This window comes from Aquarana catesbeiana, linkage group LG04 (genome assembly GCF_042186555.1).
Source record: "Aquarana catesbeiana isolate 2022-GZ linkage group LG04, ASM4218655v1, whole genome shotgun sequence".
Lineage (NCBI taxonomy): Eukaryota > Metazoa > Chordata > Amphibia > Anura > Ranidae > Aquarana > Aquarana catesbeiana.
The window spans coordinates 383733442-383758955 of record NC_133327.1 but is presented as its reverse complement, the minus strand read 5'-3'; the positions used below and the strand labels follow the sequence as shown (position 1 = coordinate 383758955).

General features: G+C 42.2%; 1 protein-coding gene across 1 annotated transcript in view; it reads left to right on the top strand.

The window, feature by feature from the left end:
- The window catches only part of ROS1 (ROS proto-oncogene 1, receptor tyrosine kinase), a 249252-nt gene that overhangs the window by 97635 nt on the left and 126103 nt on the right, over positions 1–25514 (top strand). The window contains exons 16-19 of the mRNA XM_073627146.1: positions 1128–1342; positions 7325–7488; positions 10452–10617; positions 19931–20193. Coding sequence (XP_073483247.1) covers positions 1128–1342; positions 7325–7488; positions 10452–10617; positions 19931–20193 — 808 coding nt within the window. The remainder of the gene's footprint in view (positions 1–1127; positions 1343–7324; positions 7489–10451; positions 10618–19930; positions 20194–25514) is intronic.

Below are 25514 nucleotides of genomic sequence, written 5' to 3'. Positions count from 1 at the left end.
ATATTTTGCTGAAAGTTCATATATAGTATCTGTGACTGATTGAAGTGAATTCAAAAAAATCAATACATCAACGGTTCAAAAATCCAAAATGCGTGTGCTTTCCTCCACCAGTATCACGGGCTGCTCACCTCACATCTGAGTAGTGGTGCAACGGATCGTGAGTGTTAAGTGTGAAAATCAGAGGTGTTCTGTCACATTAGCAACCATGTAAGGTCAGCAGGTTTGCTGCTGCTTTTAAAATGTAACATCTAAACAGTCCGTCGGATGTACAAATACTGTATTTAAGCATATAAGCTCCGTTTTGTGTTGAAAATAACTGTGAAATCTAAAACTCCGGTGGGTGTAACAAGATCTGTCTTTTTTTTTTTTTTTTGCTGATCCGAAAAATGATCCAATCCGTGACTCTGATCCGAGGAACGTTCTGATCCGTGAGTTTTTTGATCCGTTGCACCCCTACATCTGAGTGAAATCAGCAGTGCTCCCCTCTGGGGATAATAGAGAGGGATGGCGTGGTGCTGGTAATCACTTTCCTCCTCCAAATCTCTTATTCACATGGGATAAAAACCCAGATCATCTCACCAAATATGATGGATATGCAAACGAAGGAAGGCAGAATCTAGTGCTTTCCATTTAAAATGTTTAATAATATATAAAAAAGGTAAGGAATAAACTCGCAAAGATGGCACTGTAAGCCGTGCAAGCTGAAAACACATTTCAGACACATTAGGTCTCAGGATGGTCGCGATGTAACGTCAATACGCAGGCTCCGTCTGCTAGGGTCGGTACTAGAGTTAGGGTAAGGTTCCTGATGAGGAGGGTAAGTGCAGGGTCGCGTCTCTTCTGGACACCTTCCCGGTTGGGCAATAAATGGCCCGGCCGCATTCTGTACCCTGTCATTCTGGCTGGAACTTGCTCCTGTCATTCCACTGGAACTGTGATAGCTTTCCCACCGGGTTTGTTGTGAGCTATTGCTGCTTTGCTTTAATACAAGTTCTTATTGCACCAGCCTCTGTGAGTTATTGTCTCTGCGCCACGCTGCCCCCCAGCCACATGTGTTTCTAAAAAATAGGATACATATTTTCTGTACATGTATTAAGTTACGACTTTCATATCTTTATCCATTATAGATCTAATGGAGTAAAAATCACAGAATTTGCATCATGGAGTTTATCTCAAATTTCCCAGCATGCCCTCATTTTCTATAGTGACCGGATATTTTGGATAAATGGGCAGAAATACCTCACAGTGCAAGAACTTAATCAAAGTACATGTACACCATTTTCCCAGCCTGGGGAGTTTACAGGCTTTACACTTGCTGGAAAAAACCTTAAGAAATTTCCAGGTAATCTTCGCATACTCTTTATGCTCCTGTGTTTTCTATTCTGCTTCATGTAGGTTTCCCTAATTATTTTATTTATTTACCCAAGTTAAAAAAAAATCCTGACTCAGTGGGCTAAGCTCTGGTTTACACAGAATTGCATGACAAGGGAAATCACAATGGGGTTTATTTACTAAAGTTAGAGAGGGCAAAATTTGTCACAGTTCTGCAGAGAAACCAATCATCTTCTAACCTCAGCTGGTTTAATTAAGCCCTAGCAATACAACCTGGAAGCCGATTGGTTTCTATGCAGAATTGTGACTAATTTTGCCCTCTCTAGCTTTAGTAAATAAACCCCATTGTTTTCAATAGTGCCCATTCATATCAGTGCGACTCTGTGCAGTGTGATTTTAGAAAAGGTTTCTGTGCTACTTTTGTGTGATTTCAGTGTGATTTGGCTCCATAAAATATGCGCACCACTTCCAAAGTTGCATTACACTACATAATCACAATGAAAATCGCATCAAAAGTGCATTGCAGTAGTGTGAAACGAGCCTAAAGTAAAAGTAAAGCCTCTCAGATGTTTAATCTCATGAAGTTTTCAAACTTTTGCCACTTTAAAATGCCCCTGAACAAAAGAAAATACTTTTTAGGTTAATCCCTATAATATATATTCATTAAAACCTAAACTAAAGATTTAGCATTCTGGTGAATTACAGTATTTTACTGCAACAGAAATGGTTTTGTCAGTGAACAAAATCCAGAGATGGAAAGGTAACTGTACTGATACACTAATAAGATATGTGTAACAAAAAAAGGGGGAGGAAAGAAAAAGAATTCTTCAACAAGGAACCAGCAAGGTAGCAAAAATATATAATTTATTTTAGAAAAATGATTCCACATATACACCAAACAAAATCAAAAAATATGACATTAAGTGAACCAAATACCACCACTAAAGATAAAATAGACAACGTTGTCTAAGGACAAAAAACAACACACAGATGGCCACCACTAAACATACAATTACATACAACTAGCTGAGTGGACAAGAACCGTCTCATATATTGTATCTGAAAAGTACTATGGAAGGCCAGGAAGTAATTGTATGCAGCCGTGGATAAAGAGAGTCCGCTGTGCACGCTGCCAATGACAGACCTGAAGTATATAAATTCGCCACATACATAGGTATAAAGTTTTTTGGTTCATAAGTTCTTCTTTGTTTGTAAGATATGTGTAAGCCTTTATATTTGAGGAAACTTGGGTTTCAGTGAAACAGTAAATGGTAAGTATATGTAATTGTTACCTGCAGGAAAGCTTTCAGTACAGTTTGGAAAGTAAAGCCTGGTACACACGATGAGATTATCAGATGAATAATCGTCTGATTTTTCTACATGCTAGTCCCCTATCGAAAATAAAGAGGTTACTCAACTTCTCGTACGACAGAATTCAACTTCGGAAACAATTTAATGTGTTGAATAGTTTTTGTAATGTATTCTTTAGGTTCCGAGCATGTGTAGTCTTGCTCTTACGAAAACTGTACTGATTAACCACTTCAGCCCCAGACCATTTGGCTGCCAAATGACCAGGCCACTTTTTGCGATTCGGCACTGCGTCGCTTTAACTGACAATTGTGTGGTTGTGCGACGTGGCTCCCAAACAACACTTTTTTCCCCACAAATAGAGCTTTCTTTTGGTGGCATTTGATCACCTCTGCGGTTTTTATTTTTTGCGCTATAAACATAAATAGAACGACAATTTTGAAAAGCAATATTTTTTACTTTCTCTATGTTCATCATACAACATTTTTCTACTGATCTTCTTATTGTGTGTACGGGCCTTAAAGTGGAACTCCATCCAAAAGGGGAGGATCCATTTTTTAGGATCCTCCTCTCCTATGCTACATTTAGCATGTACTTTTTTTGGGGGGGTGAGCGGACACCTAGTTTTGACTAGGCAGTGCGAGCCGAAGCTCTCCTCGTCCCCTCCCTCCCTCCCTGAAATCTTCTGGGACACATCACAGATCTCAGAAGATTGCCTGATCATTCAGGAGGCGCAGCGTGACTCACACATGTGCAGTGCGCACTCAGCCACGAAGCCGCAAGCGGTCACAGCCGGGTGCCCACAGTTGAAATGCTGGCGCCAGGGAGAGGCGAGGGACAGAATTGAGGGTTTGAGAAGCCACATTGATGGATCCTGGGGAAGGTGAGTGTGTGTTTATTAAAAGTTAATAAACACAAAAACGACTGGAGCGCCTCTTTAGGAAGGACATGACATGTACAAACTGAGATAAGGGTGCCCTGGTCTTCTTTAAGCTGACCATTGATGGTTAGAATCTCGGCCAGTTCAGCAGGGACCAGGGATTCGAACCACCTGGTAATCTGTAAAAAAAAAAAAAAAAAATTAAAAACTTTGCCTATGGAAATTTTTAAGTATCGTAGTTCGTCGCCATTCCACAAATGTGTGCAATTTTAACGCAAAAAAATTAGGTTACATAGTGTGTTTTTTTTGCATTAAAATTCATTAAAGTCTATTTTTCCCCCAAAAATTGCATTTTAAAAACCACTGCGCAAATACAATTTGACATAAAAAATTGCAAGGACCACCATTTTATACTTTCGGGCCTCTGCTAAAATATATATACAGTATCTCACAAAAGTGAGTACACCTCTTACATTTTTGTAAATATTCTATTATATCTTTTCATGTGACAACACTGAAGAAATGACACTTTGCTACAATGTAAAGTAGTGAGTGTACAGCTTGTATAACAGTGTAAATTTGCTGTCCCCACAAAATAACTCAACACACAGCCATGTCTTAACCGCTGGCGACAAAAGTGAGTACGCCCCCAAGTGAAAATGTCCAAATTGGGCCTAATTAGCCATTTTCCCTCCCCGGTGTTTTGTGAGATACTGTATATCCTTTGTGTTGCCGTAACAGACACAACTTTTTCTCTGGTTTATTTTTCTTTTCAAAGTTTCTGAATGCCCACTATTATGCAATGTATTTTCTGGGTGACAAGTATGAAATTGCACACAGCCATTAATGTCTAAACCGCTGGAAACAAAAGTGAGTACACCCCTAAGTGGTAATGTCCAAATTGGGCCCAAAGTGTCAATATTTTGTGTGGCCACCATTATTTTCCAGCACTGCCTTAACCCTCTTGGGCATGGAGTTCACCACAGCTTCACAGGTTGCCACTGGAGTCCTCTTCCACTCCTCCATGACGACATCACTGAGCTGGTGGATATTAGAGACCTTGTGCTTCTCCACCTTCTATTTGAGGATGCCCCACAGATGCTCTATAGGGTTTAGGTCTGGAGACATGCTTGGCCAGTCTATCACCTTTACCCTCAGCTTCTTTAGCAAGGCAGTGGTCGTCGGAGGTGTGTTTGGGGTCGTTATCATGTTGGAATATTGCCCTGCAGCCCTGTTTCTGAAGGAAAGGGATCATGCTCTGCTTCAGTATGTCACAGTACATGTTGGCATTCATGGTTCCCTCAATGAACTGTAGCTTCCCAGTGCCGGCAGAACTCATACAGCCCCAGACAAGACACACTTGACTTGGTACGCCTCACCTGGTTGCCACCACACACGCTTGACACCATCTGAAGCAAATAAGTTTATCTTGGTCTCATCAGACCACAGGACATGGTTCCAGTAATCCGTGTCCTTAGTCTGCTTATCTTCAGAAAACTGTTTGTAGGCTCTCTTGTGCATCATCTTTAGAAGAAGCTTCCTTCTGGGATGACAGCCATGCAGACCAATTTGATGCAGTGTGCGCATATGACGCTGAGCATGTGCACTCAACTTCTTTGGTTGACCATGGCAAGGCCTGTTCTGAGTGGAATCTGTCCTGTTAAACTGCTGTATGGTCTTGGCCACCATGCTGCAGCTCAGTTTCAGGGTCTTGCCAATCTTCTTATAGCCTAGGCCATCTTTATTTGGAGCAACAATTCTTTTTTTCAGATCCTCAGAGTTCTTTGCCATGAAGTGCCATATTGAACTTCCAGTGACCAGTATGAGAGAGTGAGAGCGATAAAATTAAACACATCTGCTCCCCATTCACACCTGAGACCTTGTAACACTAACAAGTCACATGACACTGGAGAGGGAAAATGGCAAATTGGGCCCAATTTGGAGATTTTCACTTAGGGGTGTACTGACTTTTGTTGCCAGCAGTTTAGACATTAATGACTGTGTTGAGTTATTTTGAGGGGACAGCAAATTTACACTGTTATACAAGGTGTACACTCACTACTTTACATTGTAGCAAAGTGTCATTTGTTCAATGTTGTCACATGAAAAGATATAATAAAATATTTACAAAAATGTGAGGGGTGTACTTGCTTTTGTGAGATAGTGTGTGTGTGTGTGTGTGTGTATATATATATATATATATATATATATATATGTACAGTATGTTTGATATATGTACAGTATGTTTAGGGATTCTAAGTACCTTTCTAGCAAAAAAATATCTTTAGGCCCCTTTCACACGGGCTGTCACATCAGGTCCGCCTGTCAGTTTTTCAGGCAGACCTGATCAGACCTTGCACTCTCCCCTATGGAGCGACAGATGTCAGCAGTGACATGTCCGCTGACATCCGCTGCTATCTGATCCGATCCTGTCTGCAAAACCCAGACGGATGGTGGTCCTATTTTCCATCTGTCTGGCGGATCGGATATGAATAGATGAAAATGGACAAGCGGTCCATTTTCACCCGATTTCCCCATAGAGGAGAGTGGGACTAGGTTCATCTCCGCTCTGCACAGTGAGCGGAGACGGACCTGTCATCCACCTGCTCAACGGAGATCAGCGAAGAGATCCCCCACTGGGCAAGTGGAGTCTGTCAGGCAGAGGCATCCGTGTAAAAGGGCCTAACATGTAATATAAAAGTGTCAGATGAGGCCTGGTCTTCAAGTGGTTAAAGTGATTGTAAACCCTTACATATAACCAGTGAACTAACTGGCCTCAGGTGATACACAGAAATTAAACAAATCCTCCTACATACGTTGTACCTGTCTATCTGAAGCCATCTCTTTAGATCTGTTCAAAGAGCTGAATTTATAAAGCTTTTCATAGTTCAGAAAAAAGGGGGGGGGGGAGCTGAAATTACATTTTGCAGAGCTGCAGAGTGAGGAGAGCTCTGAGAGCTGATTGGAGGGAAGAGATGCACCCCCCCTTCACACCGCTCAGAGGAACAGAGCTGAGGCTGTCAATCAGCTGAAGGTCCCTCCCCTGTCACCATTTTTCTCCTTGTGTCAGGAAAACCTGTCAGAAGTGATTCATGCTGATAGTAGAGGAAGGAGGCAGCAGACAAAGGTGACACTAATGCCGCGTACACACGAGCAGACTTTTCAGCATCAAAGGTCCGACGGTCTTTCCAACAGACTTTCGACGGAGTTACGACGGACTTTCAGACGACCGGACTCGCACACACACGAACGTCACAAACGAGATGATGTACGAAGGGACTAGAATAAGGAAGTTTATAGCCAGTAGCCAATAGCTGCCCTTGCGTCCTTTTTTGTCCGTCGGACTAGCATATAGACGAACGTATTTTTCGACCGGACTCAAGTCCGTCGGAAAGGTTTGACAACATGTTCCAAATCTAAAGTCCGTCTGATTTTCAACAGAAAAAGTCCGCTGAAGCCCACACACGGTCGGATTGTCCGACTGATTCAATCCGTCGGACCAGTCCGGTCGAAAAGTCCTCTCGTGTGTACACGGCATTACAGCTCTTAATTGAGACAAGTACACACTATAGAGGTATATGCTTTGTTCATATTTCATGTCTGAGGTTTACAACCACTTTAAGAAAACACAGCAATAAATCTGAGAGAGTTTAAATCCTTCCCCACTATATACAAACAATAACATTGAAGTTTTTGGCCGTTAAGAATAGTTATAGTATCTAGTGCCCCAGTTGATTATTAAAAGCCACGTGTGTGTGAGTATTGTTGGTAGTAATTGCTTTTCTATTTATGTTTCTATTACAGAGAATTTCTCACATACACCTGAAGTGATCCCTGACCTCATCCCCACTTCTTCTTTTGAAATTAGAGGAAACTATTCACATTTTGTCATTTCTTGGAAGGGGCCATCAAATTTGGAATATGGACTATTGTTCTTCTGTGTGGAATCCACAGTGCTACACCAAATGGTATTCAATTATCAGATTATACTTCTATTTCCGCTGCCACTCCACCCATGCCGTAGAATTACCAGAGCTCTAAGTGGATACAGTGGTAGCTTTAACTCCAATGAAATTTACAGACTGCAAAAACTTTTGTGAGATAAGCAAATGTTCACAATGTGCTGATCGCCCACATTTGTTTTGCACCTGACTGTAATGTGGAAGTATTTATGCCGTGTAAACATTAACATACTAGATGCTTTATCTGTGTTTTCATGCTTAGTTCATTTTACAGTTGTCTGTAGATATGGAAATTCTCACCAGATTCACTGTCAACCATTATCAGTAACTAAATTAATTTTAAGTGAGTATTTCTAACATGGACCAGAATGCTCCTGTGCGATTTAGTGCAGTGTGATTTTAAGCCCAATTCATTTGAATAGGCTGAAATCACACTGAATTACACCAAAAGCACTATTTTTTAAAAACGCACTTCACCAGATCTCATGGTACTGCTGCAGTACCATGTGATCTGGTGCAAGTAAATGCACTGAGTTTGCAATCTGCGTTTGGGGTGCCATTACGAATAAATTGACACCTGCAGCAGATCATGGCAGCCAGTACATTTTAAATGCGATGCAGGAAGTGCACCCGGAACACGGGTTTCCTGCAACGCATTCTGGAGTGTCAACCTTGTCAGAGAGGGCAAAGCACAGTCCCAGTGCTGCACTGCCTAGCACTTTGAATGACAATTGCGTGGTCATGCAACACTGTACCTAAACTAATTTTTTATAATTTTCTTCCCACAAATAGAGCTTTCTTTTGGTGGTATTTGATCACCTCTGTGGTTTTTAATTTTTGCACTATAAAGAAAAAAAGACCAACAATTTTGAAAGAAAAAACCTGATGGGCACTGAAAGGCGGGACTGATAGGCACACATAGGTGGCACTGGATAGGCAGCACTGATGAGGAGCTACTGACAGGCATAAATGAGTGGCATCTGAAGGGCACTGACAGGCAATTACTGATGGGGTACTGATTGGCACTGAATAGCACTGTTGTGGGCATTGCCACTTTTATGGGCACTGGCAGGCGTTCTTTCTGGGGCACAGGCTGGCAGGTGATGGGCACTTATTGGCAGCTAATGGGCACATCTGATGTGGGCTGCACTGATGCTCAATGTGTTGATTATCAGCGCAGACCCTCCCTCTGACAGGAAGAGCCGCCAAGCAGGCTCTCCCTGTCAGCGTGAACTGAGGAAAGACGTTTACCGGCACTTCCTGGTTCACGCGATGATTAGCTGTGATTGGTCAGAGCTGATCACGTGGTAAGAAGCCTCTATCAGTGGCTCCATACCATAATCGGAGTTGTGGTGTGTAAGACTGACACACAGGACCTCCGATCGCTGCGCTGCGTGCCCCCGCCGGCTCGTTATCCTGATCACGTCATATGACGTCCGATCAGGATAACTAAACCACTTTGCCGCCGTCATATTGGTATATGGCGGGCGGCAAGTGGTTAACCTGCAAATGTATAAAAACACACAGTTCCACTGAAAGCACAAGCGACTCTGACAGCTATTTTTTCCGGCTTTCCTTGAATGTAACTGTTTTGGGAAACCAGTAAATCAATAGGCTTAGTTCTGCTTTAAAATAAATTTCCTTTTCCCACAATGATACAGTAACCCATATATATATATATATATATATATATATATATATATATATATATATATATATATATATATACATTATATATGTAATGTTAAAGCCACCTCATTTTCTGTCAGGAAAGGAAGCCATGGGTGAAAATTTATGAGAGTGAAGTAGATGTAGAACTTTTGACAATATTTTTATTGCTATATGTCTATATGTACCATCCTGCCCTGGTGACAAACCCAACCCCTATTTCATTTTCTGATATCACAGGTACAGGACGTGAGGGGAAATCTCCCCAGAGGGGGTCATAGAAATAAACAACAGAGGTTTAGTTCTTCCACATTTCATTTAATAAATATGAGATATTGAAACACAAGGACATTTTTAGCAAATACAAACAACCTTATCTTTCATTCAAGCTATCTTCTGTAAATCTCTAATTGGAGATGAAGGTAGAAGACATGTTTGTAGTTCAAACAGGAGAACAGCTTAGTGACACCCATGGCCTCCCCCATAGATACAGTGGAGTGAGAGATTGTAGCTACTTTATGAATGAAGTGTATTATTTGCAGGCTTGTCAGATACAAATAAAAAATGAGACTAAAAAAGAAAACTAATGCAACCACCTCATCTAAGGACCGTTGAGCTGCAGTGTATTGCATTTCTTGTTTTTGGGTTTGGATACACTTATCTCTTATTATAAATCTGTGGGTAATTTTACATACAGTACATAGTTGGAAGATTTTATGTAAACACAGTTTCAGCACCACGGAGAGCTATTGCTGGCAGATTTTCCGGCTCTATTCACAGTTGCGCCAACTTTGGAATGCAACTTTGATGCATCTTTGATGCAATTTTGAATGGGTGCAACTAGGATACAACTTTGGCTTTGACCAGTGATAATGGACAACTGTTCCACAACTGTTGCATTGTATTATATTCAGGTATGATTTTCATGCAACTTTTGAGGGTTAACATTGAAGTCTATGGCCCTTAATTTGCAGAAAAGTCAAACCACAATAGTGCATGAACTACTTTGAAGTCGCTGCAAATTTAAGTCACACATATATGAATGGTTATCATTGGAAAACATGGGGAATGACTTTTCATGCAACTTTGATATCCAAAGTTGCATGACAAGTCGCACAAGTGTGAATAGAGCCTAATTCCATATCTTTACTGATACTATACATGTAAGATTTAATGGCTGTTCACTGGCAGCTGCATTCACCTGGCTTATGTCATCATATTGTAAACAGAGTGAATATAAATGTGGAGAGCAGAGTGAATCCCATCTTGTATCTTGTCATATATTTTCTCTGTATTTACAGCTTGGAGAAAGTTCTGACTTCTGCCAAAACTCTGGAAAGCTTATGGATTCATTCTATACTGTAGAAGGGTTGGAGCCATACACAGAATTTGACTTTGCTGTAACTCCTTTTACATACTGGGGAAAAGGACCTTCAACATCATTAACTCTTCAGTCACCACAAGGAGGTATGCAACAAATCTGCAAATTGTATAGTTGTAGTATTGCTATAAAATAAACCAGGCATAAGGGAAATATATAGGCTGCCACTGCAGACATCTTTTTATAAAAATGCTAGTTGGCTGACCGACATCCTAAAGATTTTGCCTCAATATTATCTAAATCATTTACACAGAACAAGCATCAAGGCAAAGAAATTTGACTTTAAAGAGCTGCTTGCTTGTTTTGAGTCTGTTACTCAGATGTATTGCAGCCAGGGACAGCTGGGCAATTAAATTTAACACCAGTCAAAACTTTATACAGGAATCTGAATAAATAGCCTTTAGGCTGGGTTCACACTATTGCATAGCTCCCAACTGTCCCTGATTTCGAGGGATAGTAGTGATAAAAAAAAAAGCACTTGTGGGTTTTACCAATCTTGTTTTCTTGTACAATTCTCCTTTAAGGGGCGTGGTAAAGGGTGTGTCCTATGCCTACATACTTTTGCTAATAGGTGTCCCTCATTCCCATCTCAAAAAGTTGTGAGGTATGCCATCGCCACATGCATCTTACAGCAGGGGTCCGGTGCGTCCTGGTTCACCATTTCAGCCAGAATTTTTGGCTGAATTTGGACCTGAAATGGACCAAAAGACACACAGGGCTTCTATGCAAATTCACACCAGAGCCGCAGCGGAGATATGTGAACTGGCTCCATAGAGAGTCGGTCAAAATCTCCTGCTATTGCAAATAGGATGCAGGGAACCCGCATACAATTTGCAATGGTGCAAACCCAGCCTCAATCATTACATTTGTGTGTCTTACTTATGAATTACATGTATCCCGCCCTTATTTAAAGCCAAAACCAAAAATGTAAGATATTGCAGCTGACCAATCATTTGTTTTCTTTTTTAGGCTTTTTACCTCTGTTTTCATCTGATCTGGCTAGTTAAACATCTCCTGAATTAGTGCCTCCACTCTGGGTGAAGGAGCACAGGGGGCACTGTTGGACAGCAGCATTGTCCATCTGGAGGGAGTGGAGTGTTAGCTGTACTAGCACATTTAGAAAAACTAACAAATTGAAGCCAAATGGAGGTCTGAATGGGGCACAATTTAATTACACAAGTGTCCAATGAGCTGCATCCCTGGGGCTTTGACTTAGCTCTCCCCCAGGTTTGGGCCCCATAGCAGCCACATGGGCAGCTACAGTGGTAGTTCTGTAATTGTAGTACCCCCTCCCAGTGCCCCCCAGTCTAGTACTCACCTGCCACCGTTCTAGTGCGTTATTGCTGACTAGGTCAAATGCCTGCTTGTCAAAAGAAAAGCACATGCACTCGACATTAATTTCAAAGAAGCTGTTTGCACTAGGAAGCTACATAGGAATGAATTAAGAGTGCAGAGCTCATGCATTGGACCAGCTTAGAAGATAGTGATAAGGCTGCAGGATCTTGTAAGTGATATTTTGTTGGCTTGGGGCAGGTGGGTATAGGAATGGGGGGGGGGGATGTTGGAGGCAGTTGAACTTTAGGGCATGCTAAAATGACACACAATAAAATAATTTGAAAGGTCACTCTAATATACCTTATGCACAATTTAGGATGCTTGAAATGCTATTACAGCTCGATGAAACAGGATCAAATATGCTGTTTTACTTTCCAAAGAATTTGTCATTTTGACCAGCCATTCTCATTCTACTTCTTTTACTGGTTTATCAATATTGTTTTCTGAACCATTTCTCTGCTCACTGGGGAGAGGTAAGTATGCTAAATCATTGTCCAGTGATCAGGCTGGAAGCAAAGAGTAACACAGACAGTTACTAAGCTGAATTGCCTCGCTGATGAGAACTGTCAATCCATTGGCAGGTTAAACAGAAAACATACAGCTTATGTATTTTATCTGTGTATTTAGCTGTGTGGCTGGGCTGTAAAGGAATTGTACATTTTCAGATGTTGTGATTGTTTCAACTAGTTATTAGTGTAGTTTAGGGTTGCACTGATACCGATAATGGTATCGGTGCCGATACTAGGCATTTTAGCGAGTAGCGGTACTCGTGAAAATGCTCCGATACCCAAAACCGAAAGTGTCGTCAACTTGAGAACGGAACGCCTCCTCCTCCCCTCCGGCTGGCTGTCTCCTCTGGTGCAAGGCCTTCTTAATGCATGGGCCAACCTGGGCACTGCCCATGGGGGGCCTCCTGCAATTCCCCCACCACTCCCACAGTCTCCAGTGCTCCTCTAGCACTTTTCAATGTGTAAGGAGGAACCCCGAGGTAGAGCGTGTTAGTACTGCCTATATGGGTGGGATCTGTATTGCTCCAATCACAGGGGATGGAGAGGAGAGGCAGCAGGGATCGGAGCAGTAGACATCCCTCCAACACAAGCAGCAGTGGTAAGATCATGTCCAGCTCTAAGGGAGTACTGGGGAGTAGGGATGAGCTTCGAGTTCGAGTCGAACCCATGTTCGACTCGAACATCTGCTGTTCGACCATTTGTCGAATTGCGAACGATATGGGCCGTTCGCGCCAAATTCGAGTGGCGCGTCACAGCCCATAATTCACTGCGGCATCGCATGCTTGGCTAATCACAGCGCCGTCTGTACAGAGAGCCGTAATTTGCCAAAGCCAGGGTGGCTTTGGCCAATTATGGCTCAGAGGGTTTAGTACATGCCCCACACTATATAAGGCCGCCTGCATGTCGGCCCTGTGTAGTGTGTTCCGGCGTTGAGAGAGAGAGAGAGACAGTGTCATTTGATTTAAGTTAGATAGAGTAGGCAGGCGAGTCAGTTAGCTGCACTTACAGTGTATTGTGTATATATATGCATCCTAGGTGTTGTGTGTGTGTGTGTGTGTGTATATATATATATGTGTATATATATATATATATATATATATATATATACACTGTATTCAGTTTAGCTAGATCCGTTCTTGTTATTCTCTTCCTACTGACAGGCAGGCAGGTGTTTTTACAGTATTTACAGCTACCTGAAGAAAATTGTGGGTGTTCGTCTGATCCTATTAGTCCTATTAGCTACAATATTTACAGTTAGTGTAGTGCGTCCTCTGCACAGTATGCACCTAAAGCTACCTGAAGAAAATTGGTGGTGTTCTTCTGATCCTATTAGTACCGCAGGCAGCTGCAGTATTTACAAGTTAGTGTAGTGCGTCCTCTGCACAGTGTGTACCTAAAGCTACCTGAAGAAAATTGGTGGTGTTTTTCTGATCCTATTAGTACCGCAGGCAGCTGCAGTATTTACAGTTAGTGTAGTGCGTCCTCTACACAGTGTGCACCTAAAGCTATCTGAAGACAATTGCTGTTGTTCTGCTCCTATTAATACCACAGGCAGGCAGCTACAATATTTACAGTTAGTGTACTGCGTCCTCTGCACAGTGTGCACCTAAAGCTACCTGAATAAAATTGTTGGTGTTCTTCTTCTTACCCTATTAATACAGGCAGGCAGCTACAGTATTTACAGTTAGTGTACTGTGTCCTCTGCACAGTGTGCACCTAAAGCTACCTGAAGACAATTGGTGGTGTTCTTCTGATCCTATTAATACCACAGGCAGGCAGCTACAGTATTTACAGTTAGTGTACTGCGTCCTCTGCACAGTGTGCACCTAAAGCTACCTGAATAAAATTGTTGGTGTTTTTCTTCTGATCCTATTAATACAGGCAGGCAGCTACAGTATTTACAGTTAGTGTACTGTGTCCTCTGCACAGTGTGCACCTAAAGCTACCTGAAGACAATTGCTGTTGTTCTGCTCCTATTAATACCACAGGCAGGCAGCTGCAGTATTTACAGTTAGTGTACTGCATCCTCTGCACAGTGTGCACCTAAAGCTACCTGAAGACAATTGCTGGTGTTGTCATACTAATAATACTACAGGCAGGCAGTTGATTCTGCTAGCTGCAGTATCAGTATATATATACATCCCAGCTTTGTGCAGCTTCATCTCACTGCAGGCCATTAGTATGTCTGGAAGGCCAACAAGGAGAGGCAGACAGTCACAAGCCAATAAAAGAGGGCAAGCAGGCTCTGTGTCTAGAGGCATCTAAAGCACATCCTCATCAGCACGTGGCCGTGGGACACGCTTGTCCTTTTTTTCGGCAGCTGGCCGTGTTGAGCCGCAACATGCGGAAGACTTGAGAGAGTGTAGTTTGATCAAGTTTATTCTTAAGGTCTTAGGAACATTCTGCACCCTTGAACCTGGCATTGCTCCCCCTCTTTGTGCCAAAATTATCCAAAAGAAAAAATATAGCAAATATTTTCTTCACAAAAATAGCAAAACAGTGCAAAACAGATGACAGCCTCCCACTCCCTTCCTACATCCTGTCCAGACTCCAGAGCCTCCTCATGTGCCGAAAACGATGTCCCTTCACAGGCGCGCTCTAGAGTTCTGCCCCGCCCACTCTGCTCCCGCCCACTCTGCTCTCTGCTCCTGCCTCCTGCTGTCACGTCGCCTGCCACACATTATGGATTGTCACTTGCTGTGTCACTTTCCTGCTGTGTCCCAGAGTCAGACAGCAGATTATCAGTCAGGCAGCAGAGTGATAATGTCATCTCTCTACTTCCTGCAGCTGCCTGCACAGTGAGGGGGGAACTGCACTGCAAGGATGCAGGGCAGGCGCTGGGCGGTGAGAGATGATGTCTATGCTCCCCCACCCGCCAGCTCCCTGATTGGCCAGCTCGCTCACTCACAAGCCGCCCAGCTGTCTCACCAACTGAGCCGCCTGACAGCCAGTGGAGCCACCCACCCTCTCACCTGCAGATCCACCCGCTCTCACCCGCGGAGCCGCCCGCTCTCGCCTGCGGAGCCACCCGCTCTCGCCTGCGGAGCCGTATGTCCTCACCGGGCCCCACTCGACTGCGGGCCCCATAACGCCTGCGTGGGTCGCTATGGTGGTAGTTCCGCCACTGGGTATACCTACTGAGAAGCAGTATTATAATCATAATACACAGGTATACCAACTGAGAAGCAGTATTATACCTACTGAGAAGCAGTATTATAATTGTAATACAGAGGTATACCTACTGAGAAGCAGTATTATAATTGTAATACACAGGTATACCTACTGAGAAGCAGTATTATAATTGTAATACACAGGTATACCTACTGAGAAGCAGTATTATAATTGTAATACACAGGTATACCTACTGAGAAGCAGTATTATAATTGTAATACACAGGTATACCTACTGAGAAGCAGTATTATAATTGTAATACACAGGTATACCTACTGAGAAGCAGTATTATAATTGTAATACACAGGTATACCTACTGAGAAGCAGTATTATAATCATAGTACACAGGTATACCTACTGAGAAGCAGTATTATAATCGTAATACACAGGTATACCTACTAAGAAGCAGTATTATAATCATAATACACAGGTATACCTACTAAGAAGCAGTATTATAATCGTAATACACAGGTATACCTACTGAGAAGCAGTATTATAATTGTAATACATAGGTATACCTACTGAGAAGCAGTATTATAATTGTAATACACAGGTATACCTACTGAGAAGCAGTATTATAATCATAGTACACAGGTATACCTACTGATAAGCACTATTATAATTGTAATACACAGGTATACCTACTGAGAAGCAGTATTATAATCATAGTACACAGGTATACCTACTGATAAGCACTATTATAATTGTAATACACAGGTATACCTACTGAGAAGCAGTATTATAATTGTAATACACAGGTATACCTACTGAGAAGCAGTATTATAATCATAGTACACAGGTATACCTACTGAGAAGCAGTATTATAATCATAGTAAACAGGTATACCTACTGATAAGCACTATTATCATTGTAATACACAGGTATACCTACTGAGAAGCAGTATTACAGTCATAATACACATATATACCTACTGAGAAGCAGGATTATAGCTGTGGAACACAGGTATACCTACTGAGAAGCAGTATTACAGTCATAATACACATATATACCTACTGAGAAGCAGTATTACAGTCATAATACACATATATACCTACTGCGAAGCAGTATTACAGTCATAATACACAGGTATACCTACTGCAAAGCAGTATTACAGTCATAATACACAGGTATACCTACTGAGAAGCAGTATTACAGTCATAATACACATATATACCTACTGCGAAGCAGGATTACAGTCATAATACACAGGTATACCTACTGAGAAGCGGTATTATAATCATAATACACATGTATACCTACTGAGAAGCAGTATTATAATCATAATACACAGGTATACCTACTGAGAAGCAGTATTATAATCATAATACACAGGTATACCTACTGAGAAGCAGTATTATAATCATAATACACAGGTATACCTACTGAGAAGCAGTATTATAATCATAATACACAGGTATACCTACTGAGAAGCAGTATTATAATCATAATACACAGGTATACCTACTGCAAAGCAGTATTACAGTCATAATACACAGGTATACCTACTGAGAAGTAGTATTACAGTCATAATACACAGGTATACCTACTGATGGGAATGCAGGTCTGAAAGAGGCCTGAGTTGGAGGCAGCAGCCAGTATCTCCTACTGTAGCAGTTCTACTGCCCTCTAAAAAGTCCACCATGCATTGCTTTTTAGGCTGCTTCTTGTGAAAATCAGGCTTAAGTGTCATTATTAATGGGACAAATGATAGAATACAATGAATAATTTTTATCTATAGTAATGCTATTTGTTTTTAAGCTATTGCTAATTAAGATAAAAAAGGACTTTGTTTTACTTGACTTACTTTTACTGTTTTTTTAAACTTTGTCTATGAATTGCATAGAAAATAACAAATTGCAAGACTATGGGGCTATTTACTAAAGGCAAATCCACTTTGCACTACAAGTGCAAACTACAAGTGCAAAGTGCACTTGAAATTGCACTGAAAGTGCACTTGGAAGTGCAGTAACTGTAGATCCAAGGGGGACATGCAAGGAAAATAAAAAATAGCATTTTAGCTTGCACATGATTGGATAATAAATTCAGCAGAGCTTCTCCTCGTTTCAGATCTACTTCTCAGATTTACAGCCACTGCAGTTCCAAATGCACTTTCAGTGCAATTTCAAGTGCACTTGTAGCTTGCACTTGTAGTGCAAAGTGGATTTGCCCTTCGTAAATAACCCCCTATATCACCAAAAGAAACCTTGTTTATATGGAAAAATATATCTATTATTTTTTATGTTAAGTAATGACAAAGTTATTGCTGAATAAACAGGCCTGAAGGCAATATGTAAAATGTGTTCTCGTTCAAGAACTTGGTCTCCATTCACACTATGACGTGCAGCGGCAAGTGGCACACATTTCTGCATGTATGCACTTGTTTTGCGCAGTGTCAAGCTGCATGTATAGGCCAGCGCATTTTTTTCAATGAGCTACCATACACCTAACAAATGCTGCTCATGCAGCATTTTGAGTATTGAGCTTCCCACGTTTTTTAACCTGTGGCTTTCCATGCTTTTTTTTTTTTCACCAGCACAAGCGACGGTACTTACATCCAATGAGAGGTGTTCTTTGTGCTGGTAGCTACTCTTAGTTGAAATCGTCAGTCCTCTGCCACCCCCCGTACCCCTGCCACTGGACCTTGTCACTTGTCAAAAGTGCTGATTATTCCTACCCTTTCCACCTCTCTGCTTCCTTTATAGAAGCTGTACTATAGCTTCCAGCAATGAAAAGCGCTCTATGAATGGAGGACAAGCGGATAAATGAAAGGTCTGCCTCCTCTATTCATAGAGTTCTTTTCATTGATTAAAGATATAGTACAGCTTCTAGGAAGGGAGGAAGGAGGTGGAAGGGGCAGGCATAGTTGACATTCTTGATGGGTGCCTATGACAGGTCCAGCAGATGTATCAACCCCAGCAGCACCACAAGATTAATGCTGCAGGGTATGGTGAACTTCGGATTTCAAAACAGCAGTCACCAGCACAAGAGATGCTTCCCATTGAATGTAAGTACCATTCCATGTGCTGATTTTAAAAGGAAAATAACTAAACTTATGCTTTGTCAAAGGAGTTAATAATCCAGTAGTTCATATAAAAGCATACGTTTGTTAACTTTCCTTGAGGGTTCATTGTCTAAGTAATAAATAAATATAAAGGTTTGTTGGTTAAATATATTTAGTTTGCTGATGAGTCTTTGACTATTCTCATCATCATCAAGTAATTAATAAACATTAAAATGCACATTTTATGCTGAAAGTAAAAGTGTCCAGCCCAGCTGCCTGCAGCCTGTCAATATCTATGACAGGCTGAAATACACAGGAGGTTGGAAGTTGTATCAAGTGGTACTCGGGGCTGGGATTTTTGACACCCTAGGCGAAACACTATTTTGCTGCCCCCCTCCACCCTGCCTCTGACTCCACCCCCTTTGTCCTGGCCCCTGCCCATGTCCCTGTCCTGGGCTGCCTGACCATTACACTGACCTACCTGACCACTACACTGACCTGACCTACCTTACCCATACACTGACCTATCTGACACATACAGTGACCTACCTTACACATACACTGACCTACCTGACCCCTACACTGACCTACCTGACAAATACACTGACCTACCTTACACATACAGTGACCTACCTTACACATACACTGACCTACCTGACCCCTACACTGACCTACCTGACCCCTACACTGACCTACCTGACACATACAGTGACCTACCTTACACATACACTGACCTACCTGACCCCTACACTGACCTACCTGACCCCTACACTGACCTACCTTACACATACACTGACCTAAATGACCCCTACACTGACCTACCTGACCCATACACTGATCTACCTTGCACATACATTGACACTGATCCATCCTCCTCCTCCTTACCTCTTCATGGCTTCATCGTCCATCTCATCAGGGCTCTCCTCAGCACTGGGCGGGCAGTATTTTTTAGGAGTCCCCGTCATCTGTTTCTTGATGCCCCGCCAGGAGGGGAGCTAAGAGCCGCTGCACCTTTTGCAATGCTCTCATGATCTCCACCAAGCCCCGCACTGCTCCCTCTGCTAGAGTCACACACAGGCTGCACCAGAGGACAGGCTGGAGCAAAAGAGTCCTGGGGCCAGTGCTGTCAGGTATTACTATGAAGAGATGTCACAGCGGGGAGCTCAGTGGGACACATCGGGGGATTGGCGGCATCTGCAGTGGATGTGTTTCAAGGACAGCCGGTACTGAATGGAGGAAAGTCCGTACACGCCTGGGGCTTCGGCCTAACAAGTATTGTCCAAAAAATGTAATAATATACACAATTTTCTTATAGTTATGCCCTTTTAAGATGTAAAGAGCACTCGCTTCTAAGATGTAATTATATCCTTTTTTTCTCCTTAGTCCCTTCTGCACCTCTGAGTCCACGTGTGTATTCTGTAGGAAATTCTAGCTTGTTTGACACAAAAAGTATCGGAGTGGAATTAAGATGGGATGACCCTAATAGGAGCAATGGCGTTTTGATAAATTGCACAATTGCATATACATTAACAAATGGAAGTGAATATAATGAAACAGATGATATACCGATAACACTTAACATTACAGCTCCTACAAAATCATATAATCTTTATGACCTTGGTCCTGAGGTTCTACTTCGGTTTCAGGTGAGGCTTCTGCATGATACATGTGTGGTTTAGAAACTGTAGAGGATGAAAGCACTTAGAGCGCTACTATTAATGACTGACAAAATAGAAGCAATTGGGGCTAAACTTACAGAGTCCTGGAGCCAGTCATCAGTCCCTAGAAATGAAACTGCTCATTGAGATGGCTAACAAAAAGTAAGAGATTAAAGATCAAGTCTACCCAAAACTGAAATCCTTTTATCTGCCTGGGATCCACTGGAGACATCTCTCCAGATTTCCTTACACTGATGGGTTTATTTACTAAAGATGGAGAGATGTATAGAAACCAATCAGCTTCCAGGTTTTATTGACAAAGTGTAATTACCCGCACACAGATGTACATCGGCAGAATGGCACAGACAGGCAAATGGGCTTACAGGTACGTTCCTTTAAATTTGCCGCCTTCCGCGGGTCCTGGGATCTCGATGTTCTCCGGCGGCCCGCGATTGCGGTGTGGTAGGGGTTAGAACGGGGAAGTGCCTATGTAAACAAAGCATTTCCCCCGTTCTGCCTTGTGTAATGACAGAGATCTACTGCTCCCTGTGATCGGGAGCAGTTAGAATCACTCCCTAGGACACATTTAACCCCTTCATCGCCCCCTAGTGGTTAACCCCTTCCCTGCCAGTGTCATTTACACAGTAATCAGTGCATTTTTATAGCACTGATCACTGTATAAATGACAATGGTCCCAAAATAGTGTCAAAAGTGTCTGATGTGTCCGCCATAATGTCACAGTCACAATAAAAATCGCAGATCGACGCCATTACTAATAAAAAAAAATTAATAATTAAAATGCCATAAATCTATCCCCTATTTTGTAGAAGCTATAACTTTTGTGCAAACCAATCAATATACGCTTATTGCAATTTTTTTTTTACCAAAAATATGTAAAAGAATACATATCGGCCTAAACTGAGGAAAAACATTTTTTTTATATATTTTTGGGGGATATTTATTATAGCAAAAAGTAAAAAACATTGCTTTTTTTTCAAAATTGTCGCTCTTTTTTTGTTTATAGCACAAAAAATAAAAACGGCAGAGGTGATCAAATACCACCAAAAGAAAGCTCTATTTGTGGGGAAAAAAAGGACGTGCAATCGTCAGTTACAGCGACGCAGTGCCGAATCGCAAAAATTGCCTGGTCATTCAGCAGCCAAATCTTCCTGGGCTGAATTGGTTAAACAAGCTGAGGTTAGAAGCTGATCAGTGAGACTTATTTTGCACTCTCCAGCTTTAGTAAATAAACCCCAGTGTGTCATATCAGAAAAACTATATTTAAATGGAAAATCCAGGGGCAACAGTGTTATACTATCATAATTACATAGTTAGACTGGTTGAAAAGAGAGACAAGTCTGCCTAGTTCAACCAATAAAAGGGGGAAAAATATATATTTAAAAATAAAATTATACAATCAAAAAAAAATCATACAATCAAAAATTATACAATAAAATCATACACAATCCCATACCCACAGTTGATCCAGAGTAATGCAAACAAACCCCAGCAAAGCACGAACCAATTTGCTTCAGCAGGGGAAAAAAATTCTTCCTGAGTCCCCAAGAGGCATTCGAATTTTCCCTGGATCAAATTTACCTATAAATGTTAGTATCTAGCTATATTATGTACAGTTAGCAAAGAATCCAGGCCTTTTTAAAGCAATCTACTGGGCTGGCCAGAACCAGCTCTTGAAGGAGTCTATTCCACATTTTTACAGCTCTTACTGTGAAGAAAGCTTTCTGTATTTGGAGATGAAATCTCTTTTCCTCCAGACGTAAAAAGTGCCCCCTTGTCCTCTGTGATGACCTTAGAGTGAATAATTCAACACCAAGTTCACTATGTGGACCACTTATGTATTAATACATTTCGATCATATCCCCTCTTAATCTCCTCTTCTCAATAAATTTAGTTCCTCTAATCTTTACTCACAGGTAAGCTCCTCCATGCCTCTTATCAGTTTGGTTGCCCTTCTCTGCACTTTCTCCAGTTCCCCGATATCCTTTTTGTGAACTGGTGCCCAAAACTGAACTGCATATTCCAGAGGATGTCCTACTAATGATTTGTACAGGGGCAAAATTATATCTCTCTCTCTGGAGTCTTTACCTCTCTCAATACAAGAAAGGACTTTGCTTGCTTTGGAAACCTCAGCTTGGTATTGCATAAGTTTATGATCTACCAGAACATCCAGATCCTTCTCCACCATTGATTCCCCCAGTTGTACTCCTCCAAGTATTTATGATGCATGCATATTCTTAGCCCCCAAGTGCATAACTTTAAATGTTTCCACATTAAACCTCATCTGCCACATAGTTGCCCAATGAAATGCATTGAGGTCTGTTTGTAAGTTGGAGACATCCTGTAAGAATGTTATTCCACTGCATAGCTTGGTGTCATCTGCAAAGACTGAAATTGTACTTTTAATCCCAGACCCTATATCATTTATAAAGTTATTAAAAAGTAAGGCTCCCAACACTGAACTTTGGGGTACACCACTGATAACCTTAGACCATTCAGAGTAAGAATCATTAACCAATACTCTCTGAATTTGGTTCTTTAGCCAGTTTTCTATCCATTTACAAACTGATCTTTCCAAGCCTGTAGACTTTACCTTACTCATTAGCCGTGTGTGGGGAACTGTGTCAAATGCTTTTGCAAAATCCAAGTCTACCACATCCACAGCCACTCCCTTGTCTAAGGTTTTACTTACCTCTTAATAAAATGAAATCAGATCTGTTTGATAACTTCTGTCTTTCACGAATCCATGCTGTCTGTTGCTTAAAATATTTTTTTCCAGCAATAACTCATCTATGTGGTTTTTTATTAAACACTCTAGTATCTTCCTGACTATAGAAGATAAACTAACAGGTCTATAGTTACTTGGTAAAGATCCCTTTTTAAATATAGGCACCATGTTGGCCTTACGCCAATCCATTGGTACTATGCCAGTCATTAAAGAGTCCCTAAAAACGAGAAACAATGGCTTTAAAATGACAGAGCTTAATTATTTTAGGATCCGTGGGTGGATGCCATCTGGCCCGGGTGCTTTGTTCACCATAATTCTCTCTCGAACGGTGTCAGTGTTTTTTTTATTTTAGTTTTTGTTATTTTTACTTTTAAATCTTTGGTGACATGTCAAGTGTCTAAACAGACCCCCAACATCTCCCCTTTGATACAAGGAAAGGAACTGAGGACACAGATTCCCCAGTCCCTTTCTCTGCAGCCCCAGCTGCACTGAATATGAATGGACAGGGGACAGAGGCTCCTGTCCATTCATAAACTGAAGCAGCGTAAACACAGTTTGCAATGCTCAGTTATGAATGGACTCTGTCCATTCAGAAAAGGAAGGAGCCAGTAAATTACATATTTACTGGCTCTTTCCTCCTCCCTCCATCCTGAAAGATCTGGGACAGGGGGGATGGAGGAGCACAGAGGGGGACTGGAGGTGGACACGAGGGAACCAGAGGAGCACTCGGAGGAAGACACAGAGGGGGGACCGGAGGGGGGACAGGGGGGAACCAGAGGACCACATGGAGGACACAGAGGGGGACTAGTGGAGGATACGGGGACAGTCAGGAACGATCGTTGCGACGGTGGGGGGAGTTACTGATATTGATACTAGTATCGGTATCGGTGCAACCCTAATATAAGAGGCTGGTGGGCTATTTAGTTCTGAACAAGGCACTGGGAAATATGTGCCAGGCAAGGAATGTGTAGTATATGTACATGAAAGCATTCATATTTGTGCATTACATGTGCAGGTTCTGTGTCGGGAAAGACAAAATGTACCCAGGCGCGTAGCGTAGAGAATGACTATTAGCCAAACCTATGGTCAGCAAAGAACCAATGTGCATAGGTGCATGAATATGTGCAAACGGCAAATTCCTGTTAGCCGAAACGCGTGTACGTCAGGGTGCACGCTCGCCACTAGATTGGCGCCAAGTGGGCTATTTAAGCACTTCTGCTGCACTAGGGTCTTGCCTTATGGTCTACAACATTCTGCTACCTGTTCCTGTGCTTGATCTCCTTTTGCCGTTCTGCTATTTCGTCTGACCATGCTTGAACTTTGCCTAAACCAACCCCTGGCTTGCCTTTGACCACGTCCCTGCCTGATCCTTCTGCTTATCTGCTTCCCATTGCAAACTCCATCCTGAACCTGATTACTATTCTGCCTGCTGCTCTGTACCTGACGTGCCTTCTAGTTACCAACCCAGCTTGCATGACTCTGCTCTGTGTCAAGCCGTGGAGGCTATCCCTGCATTATGCCAAGTACCTGCTGTCTGTCACCTGCCGGCTTGCACACTGGAGAGACAGGAGAGGCTCTTTACAGACGCTATGCAGGCGATATTTTCTCCTGCAAAGCACCTCAGTGTGAAAGGGGTCTTAAAGAATAGTATTGGTTTGTTGGTTTTCTTCTAATCATACTTACCTCGGTGGATGGAGCATCAGACCGATGCTGCAGCTGTCCCCCCGGCGTCTCTGCACTAAGAACCGAGCCACCGAACACTGCCGATGGCTCGGTTCTCACTCCTCCCCAAGCATTGTCAGTCAGCATCGCTCCTGGTCTCTTTCTCCACGCTCATTGGAGCGATGAGCTGTGGAGGGGCTGAAAACGGTTCACAGGGATGCAAAACAAATTGCACTCTTGTGACCCAGAGGAGAAGACCAGCCTAAAAAGCTCAGGTTGGACTTCTCTTCTCTTTAATTGAACAAGCAGATGTTAGAAGCTGATTGGCTACCATGCACAGCTGCATCAGATTTTGCACTCCCCAGTTTTAGTAAATCAACCCCATAATGACACAGTAATAGAAAGCTTCAAGAAAGGCTCTTACAAGCATTATTTGTGTCTAAACTGAAAATATCTGCAACCTTACAGATAAACTGATAAACTGAGGTTAAATTATTAATAGGCTATATTTAGAGAACCAAACACTACTTCCCTTAGAAACTGTAGAAAAATTGTATTTAGGTCATAATTGACACTCTGTACAGCTGTATCAAACCTGTATCAAGAGAAATATGTTGGTTGTCACCAGGGCTTTTTATCTCAGAAAATAGGTGCAGGAACTCAACCACGACCACCCAACCCCCCCCCCCCCCCCCACACACACACACCCACCCTCTAAACCGCATCAAATAGTAGGTGTGGTCAAATTGCCTTAAAGGGGCATTAAATTCCAGGAGTGCAGTACGTACAGTGTAAGAGTGCAGAGTTCCGGGGGGTGGGGGTTTCTCACAGAGTGCAGAGTTCAGAAGTGCACTACTTGCAAAGTTTGGGGGTGCCTTATGTACATAGTGCTGAGTTCAGG